The 14,725-nt window shown below is 42.3% G+C and overlaps 1 protein-coding gene across 1 annotated transcript; it reads right to left on the bottom strand.

Moving 5' to 3' along the window:
- Nucleotides 1-6,677: 6,677 nt before the first annotated feature.
- Nucleotides 6,678-10,121, bottom strand: LOC147887129 (pentatricopeptide repeat-containing protein At5g27110-like). The gene is made up of 3 exons (XM_087394230.1): nt 9,167-10,121; nt 7,598-9,070; nt 6,678-7,510 (listed from the first exon to the last, which is right to left on the bottom strand). The coding sequence occupies exons 1-3, from the start codon at nt 10,119-10,121 to the stop codon at nt 6,678-6,680; spliced, it is 3,261 nt and encodes a 1,086-aa protein (XP_087250356.1).
- Between the last annotated feature and the right edge of the window lie 4,604 nt (nt 10,122-14,725).

The raw sequence follows: 14,725 nt of genomic DNA, 5'->3' as shown, positions 1-14,725 counted from the left end.
AGAAGCATCGCGTTGAAATCCTCAAAGTTGAGGGGCAGATTTCTGTTCTGTGTATTCAGCGCCGTAACAAGACCATCGTACTTTGGTGGGAGAATCCATATGCACCTTCATGCTAGATTCTCACTGGTGATGGTGATGTCAATCGTAGTCATCTGATCACGCAGATTCTTCACCCTGGTGATGAACTTCTCTGTCGTTTCAGACTCAGATAGTTTATCGTTCGCGAGTTGAGTCTCTAGATTTTGAATCCGTGTCTGATTCGTTGTCTTGTATTGATTTTTCAAGACCGTCCATGCCTCCTCTGCTGTGGTGACATGTTGAATTAACGCCATGATAGAATCACTTACACTACAGAAAATAGAACACATCGCATCTGCATTTCTTCTTGTCCATGCGAGAATCTCATTCGCAATTGGTACTATCTGTTGTCCTACATTGGCTGGATTCGACTGGCTTCACGTCCAGCCTAGTAGCAGTATCCCGAAGCTCATATGTGCTTAGGATGGTCTTCATCTTGAACTTCCAAAGTGGATAGTTAGTGCCGTCCAACTTTCTGCTTTCGCCGAACGATGGGATTCGTAGTCTTGCAGCCTGGGCCATCTCTCATAATCTGCTCGCAAATAGAAATACACTACCAAATCTTCTTGCTAAAGCCCAAGCTCTGATACCATGTGAGAAAACAATCCAATGTCTGTGCTCAACAGATAATAGGATCTCATATGCAAGAGAGAAAAGCAGATAGTATGGAGAATAAAAAATTTGATTACTGTAAAACTGATACAATAGATGGCGCTGCCTCCAGCCATGCGCTCCTGTGTGAGAAGCTTCGATGGCATGCTGGAAACAGTAGAGGACAGAGGCTGGATGCTAAGGAATCAGGGTTACTCTAGCCAGTGATGAATGTGGGCTTCACGGGCTTGCTGTTATATAGCCACCAGTCGTAGTCGGTTAGACCCAATTGGGAGACTGACCCAGTTGGCCCAAAATGGCTGACTAGAGGGCGGTCCCAAAATAGGCCATCGACCACATGTTACAACTGTGGCACAGAATAGAGCAACTGCCCTACGGTCGCTGTCCAGAGCCATCCAGGATCATCTTGGGCTCCAAACGAGCCCCGCAGCCCGAGAGTGGTGGGCTGCCCCGAAAAATGCTCCATCTACCCTCATTGCGTCAGTCATGGGATGCCTTCCTGCACTTGCATGTAGCCTAGTTGGCAGTGTTCCAACTCTATCTGAAGCCGTCTAGCCATCGGACCACACATGGCCCCCATCTGGTGTCCAAACCAGCACCTACTGGATAACCGAGCTACTCAAATGCCTTCTCCTCATATGGGGGGCTTACAAGTAGAGTTAGCTGGTCCGCGCGTAGTTATACGAGACTGTATGGGATTGCAATTCCAAAACTAGTTAGTGGCTGTCGTTTTTTGTCTGCCATACTATGAGAAAGAGATTTAGCTAGACAAGTGTTTGGATGAAGTGATGATGGTAGAATTTAGGAATCCTTATTCATATAAGAACTCCTATATGATAAGCAAAGTATGATAAGCAAAGTGCATGATCCTGTGAAGAAACAACATTTAGCTTGGTTCGTAGAACGAGTTGTTTTGTTAGATTGCAATGATTATATGGCGAAGGAAAATTATGCCTATCTAGCGGCTGTAGAGCAAGGGGAGAAAGTGTCATGGGCTACATTGTTGTACATGAAGCTATTGCAGGAAATGCAAACAGCAATGTTGAATGCTACTACTGTGGTAAAATGGGTCATATGGCTAAAGATTGCTATAAAAAGCAGAATGACATCATGAATGGAAAATTGCAGCAAGGGAATTATGAATCTTCTAGTAGACAGGGTGATGACAGAAATGAGCATCTGTTTATGGTGCAACACATGACCAATTCTGTGACAAGTGTAGAAGAAAGCAATGATGTGTGGTATGTTGACTCAGGTGCATCAAACCATATGACAGGTCATGCAGAATGGATGCAAGATGCAAGGAAAATGGAAAGACCAGGATATGTGGAGACTGATGATGATACTGCACATCCTATTGTGCAGATTGGTAAAATTCCTTTGTCTATGCAGGATGGGAAAAAGAAATACCTGTCTGATGTATTTCATGTCCCGAATATCATCAAGAACCTGGTTTTTGTTCGTCAAATGGTTGAGCAGGGCTTGCAGGTCAGATTTAATCCTCATGGATGCTTTGTTGAGGATATGAAAAATAATGGTCGCTTGATAGCAAAAGGAAAGAAGAAGGGCAGGATGTTTACGTTCGATGCGGACATGCCTGAATTGAGTGCAAAAATGTTTGCACATGGGACCAGTGTAGTTGTAGATATTGATATCTGGCATAAACGCATTGGTCATGTTAATGTACAGTGACTTAAATCAATGCAAGTCCAAAATATTGTTGCAGGATTGCCTAAATTCAAGGTTACAGAAATGCATAAGGTATGTGAAGCCTGTCAATTTGGAAAATAGGCAAGGAAACCATTTCCTAGACATGTTCAAGAGAGTAAGAAGCCATTGGAATTAATCCACTCTGATGTGTGGACTACTAAAGCTGTCATTATTTTGTCACTTTTATTGATGACTACAACAGAAAAGTTTGGGTGTATTTTATGAAAAAGAAAAGTGAAGTGTTTGGGCATTTCAAAGCTTTTAAAGCGATGGTTGAAAAAGACATAGGCCTGCAAATAAAATGCCTAAGGTAAGATGGAGGGGGAGAGTACCTCTCAAATGAGTTTGCAAGGTTCCTACAGGAACATGGCATAAAGCAGCAATATTCATGCAGTCATACGCCACAGCAAAATGGACTTGCAGAAAGGAAAAACAGGCATATTGGAGAGGTATCTCGGGCCGTGCTAAATAAAAAAGACCTACCAGATTATTATTGGGCTGAAGCAGTTGCTACAGCAATTTACATAATGAACAGGACTCCCACTGCAGCAATACATGGCATGACACCAGAGGAGATGTATACTGGTAGGAAACCAGATATTTCTCATTTGAAAATTTTTGGTTGCATTGCCTATGTTCATGTGCCAAATGAGTCGAGGTCCAAGTTGGATCCAAAATCTGAGAAGTGCATCTTTATTGGTTATTCTCTACAGCAGAAAGGGTAAGATGCTATAACCCTTCTACTCGTAAGTTTACAGTGAGCAGAGATGTTATTTTTGATGAGATGAGCAACTGGTATAAACCAATAAATGTGATTGATGATGTAGATGCACAAAATGGTAATGCTGCACAAAATTCACAGCAGCAATCACAAAATATTAGTGGACCTATAGTGTCCTCTAGCAGTGGTTCACATACTTCGCCATGGACAGGCAGATTGAGATCAGGAGAATCTCCTCAAAGCAATGCAGATAGTGGTATGTAGGTATCACAAAAAGGAAAAGAGAAGTTAGATCAGCCCATGTTTGATGTGAATGCAGGTCACTCTTATGTGGATGGTGAATCCAGTAGCTCAGAACAGAGCATTGATGATGAGTTGGGTATTCCTTCTATTATTACACCTAGAGTAAGGAAGACCAGGGATGTTTTGAGAGCACCTGGAAGTAAGCCTATTTTGCGCAGGTCTACCAGAGCTAGGTATCCTGTGGATAGGCTGAAATATGATGGATTTATAGCCATTCACTATGCTTATATGGTCAAAGTGATACAAGAACCAGAACCCACTTCTTTTGAGCAAGCCATGGGAAAAGAAAAATGGGAGAAAGCCATGGATGAAGAAATGGATGCCTTGGAAGTAAATGCTACATGGGAATTGGTGCCTTTGCCTAAAGATAAGAATGCAATTGGTTGTAAGTGGGTTTATAAGGTGAAGCACAATGCAAATGGTTCTGTGAATAGATACAAGGCAAGATTAGTTGTCAAGGGGTATGCACAGACATATGGCATTGATTGTGAAGAAACATTTAGTCCGGTTGCAAGGATGGCAACCGTAAGAGTAGTCATTGCTATGGCTACATCAAAGGGATGGTCTTTACATCAGATGGATGTAAAGAATGCCTTCTTGCATGGTGATTTGCAAGAAGAGGTCTTTATGGAGCAGCCACCAGGTTATGTTCATGTTGTTCATCCTGAGTTTGTTTGCAGGTTGAAGAAATCCTTGTATGGCTTGAAGCAAGCACCTAGAGCATGGTCTGACAAGATAGGACAGTATCTTGTCACTATTGGCTTTCAGATTTCCAAGGCAGATTTCTCACTTTATGTGAGAAAAACAGAGAAAGGTATTATGCTGCTTGCCATTTATGTTGATGATTTGATCATCATAGGTGATAGTGATGAAGATATCCTTCATGTGAAAATGCTATTGAAGCAGAAGTTTGAGATGAAGGATTTGGGAGAGCTGCGTTATTTCTTGGGCATTGAGGTGATTAGATCACCATGTGGGATACGGCTCTTGCAGAGGCAGTATGGATTGGACATGTTGTCCAAATATGGGATGACAAGCTGTAAGCCTATTTCAGTTCCTTTGGAGCAGAATGTGAAGCTGAGCGCAGATGCAGGTGAGCTTCTAGAAGATCCTACTATGTACAGGCGCATAGTAGGAAGTTTGATTTATATGACTATTACCAGGCCAGATTTGAGCTATGCTGTTGGATTGGTAAGTCAATTTATGCAGGCTCCAAGGAAACCACATTTAGATGCAGCTAGATGCATACTCAGGTATGTGAAGTCCACATTGCAGTATGGACTATTTTATGAGACTGGGGTTCAGATATAGTTGTATGGATACACAGATGCTGATTGGGCTGGTAGTATTTATGATGGACGATCTACCAGTGGATATGTGCTCTCTTTTGGGAGTACTGCAGTCACTTGGAGCAGCAAGAAACAGCCTACAATTGCCTTGTCGAGCACAGAGGCTGAGTACAGGGGTACAGCGATGGCTGCATGTGAGGTAGCTTGGTTGCATAAGCTACTTTATGATATGCATCAGTCTACAGATGGGCCAGTTGTCATTTATTGTGACAACATGAGCAATATATACTTGGCAAATAACCCAGTCTATCATGCTAGAACAAAGCACATTGAGGTGCATTATCACTATGTGCAGGAGAAGGTTTTACTAGGTCTTATTGATCTAGTTTATGTCAGCACAAAGGATCAGGTAGCTGACATATTCACGAAGGCATTGGGCTCAGAGAAGCTGCGCGAGTTCAGAGACCTGCTTGGTGTGCAGGAATTGGGATTGAGCTTGAGGGGGAGTGTTGAGATATCTAGCTCCACTCGTGATATGCCAGGGTGACTGTTGTGCATTTATGTCACCGACTTGTTAGCTGCAAATGCGGTTGGTACACCGCCCTTCATAGGCCCTTTTGAACATTGAGTATTCATTAGATCGTTAAAAGCAAGCATCTTCATAGGTCGTTTTGAACATTAAGTATTCATTAGATCGTTATAAGCATCTTCATAGGTCCTTTTGGACATTGAAGTTGATTATATCATTAGAGTGGTCAAGAGTCCTTGATCGACACAAAAATTCATTGGGATAATCTTGAATTCATGCCCATATTGCTTATTGAGTTTAGGCCTGCCTCACTTGATGTTGAGAAGGTCAACTTAATGCTCATAAAAGGTAATTTTTAGACCAAAGATTAAAGAATTGACGAACTCTTGAAATTTTTTGCCTCAATTGTAAAAGTATCTTTTGCTTTGCCCTTGATCAATAGAAAACCTGTATGATTGTAGAATCTTACTAATGTTGACATGGTATCAATTGAATGTACTTTTTTGTGAAAAAGATCTTGAAATCCTGAACGTGGGCTGGTGGTGCACAATCACTTTTGTCACTATATCCAAGGCCATCCATTAGGCATGTAAAGCAGCTTAGACCAGTTCGAGTAGTGCATACATAGAATCGTGGTCTCTCAATTATAATCATCTAGTAGGAGGCTTAGTCTAGCAAACTCTTCAATATTGATGCTTTCACAAGAACACCCGACTATTGATTCATTTGGAAGCCCTGCTCTTTAAGGCGAGGGTGAGCTTCATTAATATTTTACCACTTGGCCTCAATTGTGGTCACAACACTTCAACTACCATGAAGTTTGCCAATTTGCCCACCAGCACAGAGATCATGGTTTCACATACCATTCTCCATAACGCATGCCACAAGTGCAGAGAATTGTTAGCTTGTGCTTGAAGGATATATATCAAGGTGAGGAGAATAGAAACCACCTCTTTAAGTTTGGAGTCAAGCACCACAACAGAGGGTGGACGGCTGAGTGTATCTTGATGGCCAAGGAGACCGTAACATTTCTGGGAGGGAAAATACACTGCCTAGGTGGAGGAGAACCGAACAGGCCGAAATCACATCAAGAAGCAAGAAGCCAAGTAAGGTAATGAATGGATGCTTGAAGTCACTGGTATTCACTCCATCCAACCGGTGGCAGGGGCAGTGTCACATGCGTCAATAATGCATCATATACCGTGAAAGGTATTGAGCAAGTTGCTCTTACTTATGTTTCTGGTGGTCTTGTCACTCTAGAGAATGTGCTTTATGTTCCAGGCATTTGCAAGAACCTCATTTCTATTTCAGCCATCGCTACATGTGGCTATCAAGTTCTTTTTTATGGTGTTCGGTGTGCAGTGTATGATGCTACACATGCCTTTACCATGGTCTTGACTGGCACATTGACTAGAGGTCTTTATAGACTTGATGCTTATGACACATGTTGCACCATATCATTCACCTCAATACGGCAGCAACTTGCCAATTCGTTCACACCAGTACCACGCAATGACTCTCTCATGTTTAGATCTGACCTACCTGTGTCAGCATAAATGTCTGCTAGCAATATATATGATGAAGCATTTCTTGGATCTAACTCGATGACAATGTTTGCAGCCCGTACAGCCCGCTGCATATCACTGTGAATCCGACATGATGAAAGCAAGCTCAACCATGCCGAGCCGACTTGTCCGAATGGCATTCTGGAGATCAAGTCCTCTGCCTCTTGCAATAATCCTTGTCGTCCAAGAAGATCAATTATACACAAATAATGCTCCACTGAGGGAGGTATGCCATGGTTTGCATTCATAGAGGTGAAGTATCTCCTCCCCTCAGCAACTAGCCCCGTATGACTGCATGCTGTGAGAACATGAATGAAGGTAATCTTGTCTGGCTCCAGACCTACAGCCTGCATTTTCCCAAACAGTCGTAGGGCATCCCGGCCATGCCCATTTTGGGCACACGCTGCAATCATAGCATTCCAGGAGACAACATTCTGCAGTGGCATGCCTGAAAATAGAGAGATTGAATCATTTAGGTTCCCAAACTTGCCATACATATTGACGAGGGCTGTCCCCAAAAGATCCAAATTCCACCCATTGCCAATGATAGTAGCATGGATCTCTCGACCTTCTTCAAGGGCTACTACACTGCCGCACACATCTAAAACACACATGAAGGTGATTTCATTTGCCTTGACACCTTCCCTCTGCATTTGCTCAAAAAGTTGAAGGGCCCCCTTGATGTGCCCATTCTGGGCATGGGCTGCAATCATCGCATTCCAGGAGACCACATTCTGCAATGGCATCTCTGCAAATACAGCCCTTGAATCATCCAGGCTCCTGCACTTGCCATACATAGTAATGAGGGCTGTCCCCAGAATAATATTCGACTCCCATCGCTTGCCAACAATCGTAGCATGGATCTCTTGACCCTCTTCTATGTCAACTCCACTGGCACACACATCTAAAATGCATATGAAAGTGATCATATCTGGGTTGTTGCCATCCACATGCATTTGACCGAACAGTTGCAGGGCTTCCTTGCCAAGCCTGTTCTGGGCACATGCTGCAATCAAGGCATTCCAGGAGATCACATTTTGCAGTGGCATCTCTGCAAACACAGCCCTCGAATCATTTAGGTGCCCGCACTTGCCATACATATCGATGAGGGCATTCCCCACATGTAAATCTGACTCCCATTTGTTGCCAACAATAGCAGCATGGATCTGTTGACCCTCATCCAGGGTTGATGCACTCGCACAGGCATACAAAATGCAGATGAAAGTAACATTGTTTGGCTTAATGTCTTCAGCCTGCATTTGACCAAAGAGTTGTAGGGCTTCCTTGCCTTGGCCATTTTGGGCACACGCTGAGATGATGGCATTCCAGGAGACTACATCCCGCAGTGGTATCTCCACAAACGCAACCCTGGAATCATCCATGCTTCCCCACTTGCCATACATATTGACTAGGGCATTCCCCACAACAACATCCAACTCCCATTCATTGCCAGCTATAGTACTATGGATCTCTCGTCCCTCATCAAGGGCCACCAAACTGGCACACGCATCCAAAATGCAGAGGAAGGTGACCTTGTTTGGCTTGATACCTTCAGCATGCATTTGACCAAACAATTGCATGGCTTCCTTGCTGTATCCATTTTGGGTACACGCTGTAATCAAGGCATTCCAAGATACCAGATTCCGCAGTGGCATGTCCACGAACAGAGCCCTTGAATCATCCAGGCACCCACACTTGCCATACATATTGATAAGGACAGTCCCTACAACAACATCTGACTCCCATCCATTGCCAACAATAGTAGCATGGACCTCTTGGCCTTCTTCCAGGGCTACAACAATGGCACATGCATCCAAAACACAGATGGAGGTGATCTTGTCTCGCTTAATCCCTTCTGCCTCCATTTGACCAAAAAGCTGTCGGGCCTCATTGGCATGCCTGTTCTGGGCACATGCTGCAATCATCGCATTCCAGGACACCACATCCCGCACTGGCATTTCGGCAAATACAGCCCTTGAATCATCAAGGGTCCCACACTTGCCATACATATTAGCAAGAGCATTCCCAACAACAACATCAGAATCCCACCCAATGCAAACAACTGTAGTGTGAATCTCTCGACCCTCTTCTAGGGCTATCAAAGTTGCACATGCATCCAAAACACAAATGAAGGTGATCTTGTTTGGTGTGATGCCTTTGGCTTGCATTTGCATAAACAATTGTAGGCCCTCCTTGCCCAGCCTGTTCTGGACACAAGCTGTGATCATGGCATTCCAAGACACCACATCCTGCAGCGCCATCTCTGCAAACACAGCCCTTGAATCATCCAGGCTCCTTGACTTGCCATACATGTTGAGGAGGGCATTCCCCACAACAATATCCGACTCCCATCCATTGCCAACAATAGCAGCATGGATCTCTTGACTTTCTTCTAGGGCTACCAGACTAGAACATGCATCCAAGGCGCATATGAAGATAATCTTGTTTGGCTTCATGCCTTCGACCTGCATTTGACCTAAAAGTTGCAGGGCTTCCTTGCCATGCCCATTTTGGGCACAGGCTGCAATCGTGGCACTCCAAGAGACAAGATCTCGTAGAGGCATCTCTGCAAACACAGCCCTCGAATCGAGGAAGGCCCGGCACTTGCCATACATAGTGACAAGGGTTGTCCCCACCACCACATCCGACTCCCATCCAGTGGCAGCAATAATAGCATGGATCTCTCGACCCTCTTCTAAGGCTGCCAGACGGGCACATGCATCCAAAACGGAGATGAAGGTGACCTTGTCTGGCTGGAAGCCTTCGGCCTGCATTAGACTAAAGACTTGTAAAGATTCCTTGCCATGCCCATTTTGGGCACACGCAGCTATCATGATATTCCAAGAACACAAATTCCTATAGAGTATGTTGTCAAATACAGCACGTGCATACTCCAGGCTCCCACACTTGCTGTACATTTGCACAAGGACATTACTCAGAAAACTATTGCCCGCATAGCCACCTCTGGTCATATGCTCGTGGACTTTATACAGGGACTTCACACTAGTGCAGCACCTCAAAAGCGAGGCGTAGGTAGGAGCATCTGTCTCTGGACCCAGCTGACCGAGGATCCCCTCCTCCAAGGTTTCAGGACTCTTCGCAGAGCCACTGGGATGGTGCTCAACAAATATACGTGAATGAGAGACCTTGCTGGTTCCTAGATCTCTTGGCACTCCTCTGGCAAGCTTGGCCCATCTGGGCGACAGCCCAGTGATGCAGCACCTCGAGTCGAGGACAGGGCAACAATCCCACGACCTTGCCTTTGTGCTTAGCAAAGTGTATGTTTCTATACCTGCTCCGCCTGTCGGGGCCATTTGAGCTTGTAGGGGTCCAACATACAATCATGGGTGCTTGGATTCCATCCAAGGATACCACAATAATGCAACTATACAATACAATTATACAATAAGGAAGGAGAAACAGAATCCTTAAGAAACAAGATGAATTACATTCAATAGGCATGCCAATCATGCTAGAGTGATAAAGTATATGAAATGTTGGTGTATATTATTGAATGGTCAGACCAATATGTGTAATGTGTTCCTGCCAGAAAATTAGTGTTGAATGTATTGGTCAAAATGTGATCTAATGTTGACGCATGAATTGTAGTTGGTTCATGAGTGAGTTGTTTCATGCTATATTTTTCCATGTGTGAGTGTAGTTTGTCCACGTAACTTGTTTTTGAAGTATAATCAATATTAAAATCCCCTGTAATATATGTTGGAATGTTGCTATCAAATTGTTCACGCAAGTGTTCCAATGTTTTGATTGGTACACTTGCTTTTGATGGTGGTGTTTTGTACACATTGATTACAGCGACACTGTTGTTGGAAAAGTGATTTTTGAAAATGGTTAGCAAGCATTGGGTTCCTTCATTATTCAGAAATTCTATTTGCAGCAAAGTTAAGTGACTTTTATAGTAAGTTGAAATTCTTGGTCCCATTGTTTGAGCTATATGTTTAAATGTTGGTATGTTTGTGTTATGTAATGATTTGTTGTGTGTTTCTTGCAAGCAAAATATTTCGGAACCAACAATAATTTCATTAGAAAGAATGTCTTGTTTGTGTTTTTGAAATGTTCTTGTGTTCAATGATTGCAATATAGGGAGAATATAGGCACATTAGCATGTTGCTTATTGAAGTTGATGTAAATGAATTTCCATGCACGAGTTGTTGTTAAACGTTCAATCTCTTTTAATACCGCCATGTCAACTTTAATGTGCTTCATTTCTAGAGTATTCAATATGTAGAGATTGGAAGGATCTCTAACTCTTGATAATACTGTGTAAGCAAGCCCATGTGTTTTTATTCCAGTTGGCTCGAACGCTAATGAATCCATGAAAAGGCCTTGGGAGTGATGAATTGTGTGTGCTGCTGCTGGTTGTATTGGGAATTGATGTCTGCAAACAGTGTTCAAGTAGTTTTTCCCAATTTGAAATTCACGAGTTGCTTGGAAAATTGGTGTCCATGAAGGATCAATATTTTTTCCCCATTAGCTAGGGGTGCAGGACTTGGCTCCCTCGACTTCCATGCATCATGCATGTTCCTCGCTCCATCCTATTCTTCTTTCTCAGCTCTCAGTGGGAGCTAGTTGTCTCAAGGGGAGAGGGCGTCGTGTGGCTTGTAGCAACTCATAGGGATCGCTTCAGCATTTCGTAGCAAGAGGCTCGAAATAAAATGCCCGAACTTACCTGTGTAGCCTCCATATCTTCTAAGGGTGCTGGTGGATGGATCTTTGGCATTGCTCCTGAGCTCTTATCGGGCTCAGCTGTTGTCAGAGCTTCAAGCTGACACCTCCAGGATGCACTATTCGGCTGATCTCTGGTGTATCCCCAATCCAACCGTTGGCGTTTTCTTGAGATTTGGGCTGGTGCTTTGTCCGCTAGTAGTCCACCCAAAGGACTTTGGATGCTGTATGGCTCAGAAGTCCTTCTTTTGCTTTGGCCGTCGCGCTAGTGTGTGGACTTCTGGCGGGGGGCTTGAATTACTGTTACTTCTCCCTGAGGCCATTAAGGGCTTCGACTCTGCCCTCAATGATTGTGTGTCCCAACGGCTCCTCTCGAGGCTCGAGGCTTTGTGGTCCCGAGCCACGCACCATGCCTTGTTATTAATATCTATAGCGCAGTGTGTGTGTAGTAGTATATGGGGAAGTGCTCCATATTGGAGGGACATGCCCATTACTGTGCCTAAGTGGCTAGGGTTCTCCGTAGTCTATTGTGTTCCTAGGGTGTATCGCTATTATTATAAGGTTTGTATCCCCATGGGGGGCTTCTTGCAGAATGAAAAGCAGTAAATGCATGGGAATGGGGATACATTGGATGTAAAGGGCTTTTTACATAGAAATCAAGAGTATGTAGTAGGGGAGAAGTAGATTACACTGTCTTAGTAGGTCACGTGCACGCATACACACACACACGCACGCACGCACGCACACACACACATACACACTATCTGTTCCACTTTGTGGAAGACTCCCATGAACTTATTGACATGTAGACCTTGATTATTTTAATAAGATGACTTTTTCTACTTTACTTTATGATGTGTTTTTTATGTGTATTATCTTTTAAACCTTTTGATTTACTTTAGGGTTTATGAATCCCTTATAAATCCTCCTTTCTAATATAATAGTATTTCTTTTCCTTTTTTGGTAAAATTTGAATAACCCTCTTTTTGTGTAACATAATTTGAATAGGAGGATTCCTTTGCCTTGAAATTAAAAAAACTTCTAATCTAATGCCTTATCTTACTTACATTTTTCTAATTAATTAAAGCTATTTTCGCCACCTTCTTATGTTATATATTAATTTTCCCTTGTTATGTGTGCTTACTCTATATGTATATGAATGCATACATCTTTATATATCCTTAAGTTTTAATGACACATTGTAGTTATGTATATTATTATTAACCCTTTCCCAAATATTCATATATGTTGCAATAAACCAGCTTGCATACTAAGCTAGATATTAAATTAAACAAATAGTAATGCAATTACAACTAGGTATATTAATAAATATTGAGGAATTTATAAATATATAAACTACACACACACACACACACACACACATATATTAAAAACTAGCGGCATGGTTTCTGGCATTGTAGCTTTTTCTTCTAGGCAAGTTGACGGAGTACTTTATGGGTGGTGGCCTTAAGTCCAAGAAACCGGATGAGGTAATTGGTGCATCTTGTTTCACGGTGGCCACATGCCCCACAATAATTACATATTATGACCCTCATGCATGCGGTTCACCTCCATTGGGATGGTCCAGGTTCTGGCCTCATAGATTATTTGCCATTGAAATTGGCATTTTCTCTTGGGCCAGATTTGTTCATATGGATGCATTGTATATACACATGAGTTAGATGCATTTTGATGCTTTGAGCCTTGAGTTTTGGTGACACTATCCTTCATTAAGGCAGACATATTTGGGTGCACCTGGTATTTGGCATGATTTCTCTCTTGCAGGTACTAGAACTTAGGATTTTGTTTCATTCCATTATGGCGTCCTCTTTCATGTCTGAAAAGAAGTTTTTCAACATTAAAAAGTTTGATGGGACAAACTTTTCTTTGTGGAAATAACATATAAAGGATGTGCTTATTCAAAAGAAGAAGATTAAACCCTTGGCAGGGATTGGAGCTAAGCCTGCAGATATGTCTGAGGATGATTGGAATGAGTTGGATGCATTAGCAAAGTCTACTATTAGAATCTTGCAAAGTCAATTTATTTCATAGTAGTAAATGAGCAGAGTACAGAAGATTTGTGGAAGAAATTATGTGCCACTTATGAGAAGGAAACTGCCTCTAATAAAGTTTACCTCATGAAGAGGTTGCTTGAGTTGTAGATGAAGGAAGGGTTATCCATTCCTTCTCACTTGAATACATTCAATATTATTTTCAGTCAGCTTTAGGCTCAAAAGATGAATTTTGATGCATTGACTAAGGCAATATTTCTCTTATGTTCATTGCCATCCTCATGGGATACTTTCCGTACAATTGTCTTAGCAACATGGATGATTTTTTATTGTTAATTTTGTTAAGAAGTGAAAATTTTATATTGGTGTTGAAAGTTTGTATGCCCTAATAAAAATACAGGTTTGAAACATTCGCCAGGTTTTGAAACTTTTATGTGAAAAAATTTAAAGTTTTGCCAAGATCTGTAACTTTTTCTTCAAAATTCAAAAGAAAATATATAAAGTTATAATATCTTCTATCAATATTGTGAAACCAAAAAATTAGCTCAATAAACGTTTGCCAAGAATTCATATTATGACCTGCAGGTCCTAAATCCTTCATGTCAAGGGCCTCATGAAACTTGGCCTTCAATGCATCCAACTCATAAGTATTCTTGCTAACCAACAACATATCATCCACATAAAGTGCCATGAGTATCAAGCTATCATCCTTAGCCCTTTTAGTGTAGAGGCAGTGATCAATCTCACTTCTTTTGAAACCCTAGGATCGAATGAAAGCATCAAACTTTTGATACCATTCTCTAGGCACTTGCTTAAGGCCATAAAGACTCTTTTTCAACCAAATTCTCTTTGCACTTTTCTTCAAAGCCTTCCTGTTGTACCATGTAAATTTCCTTGTGCAAATCCCCATGCAAGAAAGCTATCTTTACATCCATCTGCATAAGCTCCTGATCCTCTACTACCACAAGTCCAAGTAAACATCTAAGTGTGGTCATCTTCACAACCAGAGAGAAGATCTCATCAAAGTCCACACCCTTGTCTTGCTTGAACCCTTTAGCAACCAAACGGACCTTGTACTTAGGCATATCCTCGGGGGGTTCACCTCTACCACGTCCATTCAAAGGGAGGGGTATCTTAATTTAACTTTTTGGAAAATTTGAACATGACAATAATAGGAGGGGTGTTTTAATTCAACTTTAGAAAAAAATCACTTAGTGCAT

Source organism: Dipteris shenzhenensis, chromosome 23, assembly GCF_047967505.1.
Source record: "Dipteris shenzhenensis isolate YYH24624 ecotype China chromosome 23, Dip_SZ_1.0, whole genome shotgun sequence".
In the NCBI taxonomy this organism is placed as follows: Eukaryota; Viridiplantae; Streptophyta; class Polypodiopsida; order Gleicheniales; family Dipteridaceae; genus Dipteris; species Dipteris shenzhenensis.
Note: the sequence above shows the minus strand (reverse complement) of the source record. Positions and strands in the feature narration are given on the sequence as shown.